The 499-nt window shown below is 59.7% G+C and overlaps 1 protein-coding gene across 1 annotated transcript in view; it reads left to right on the forward strand.

Moving 5' to 3' along the window:
- Positions 1-297: 297 nt before the first annotated feature.
- EPSTI1 (epithelial stromal interaction 1) overlaps positions 298-499 on the forward strand; it is a gene marked incomplete at its 3' end in the record, with an annotated part of 166,802 nt that continues 166,600 nt past the window's right edge. The window contains exon 1 of the mRNA XM_007947838.1: positions 298-482. Coding sequence (XP_007946029.1) covers positions 298-482 — 185 coding nt within the window. The remainder of the gene's footprint in view (positions 483-499) is intronic.

The raw sequence follows: 499 nt of genomic DNA on the forward strand, positions 1-499 counted from the left end.
GCACACACACACACACACACACACACACACACACCACCACCACCGCGGCAAGGACGGAGCTATTAAGGTCAGGGAGCGCCTCGGTGGAGAAAGAAAGGGAAATACCCTCAGGTCACACTCACACTAAAGCTGAGAGTGAGAAATCGAAACTGAGTTGTTAAAAAATCGAAACTCAGCTGTTAAAACCGCTGCCCCTCTCTTTGGTATCTCATCTCGAGACTCTTCCGGCCTCCCAACCCGGAACCCTCAGCGGCAGCGGCGACCCTGGCGGCGACCCTGGCCCTGCAGCTCTGAGCCATGTATACTCGCAGCAGGGTAGTGGGCTCCGGGCTCGGCGCCAACCAACCCTCCCGCTCCTCCTGGGACCCCTCTGCGCGGCGCCAGGAGCTGGGCCAGCTGCCAGGCCAGAGACAGGGTATGGAGGCGGCCTCCAAGGACCCTTCGAGGGAGAGTCTGGGGAACCGGGAACAGAGGCTTGTGCAGTAAGTATTTAACGACC

This window comes from Orycteropus afer, unplaced genomic scaffold, assembly GCF_000298275.1.
Source record: "Orycteropus afer afer isolate SDZICR_OR568_19922 unplaced genomic scaffold, OryAfe1.0 scaffold00194, whole genome shotgun sequence".
Classification (NCBI taxonomy): Eukaryota; Metazoa; Chordata; class Mammalia; order Tubulidentata; family Orycteropodidae; genus Orycteropus; species Orycteropus afer.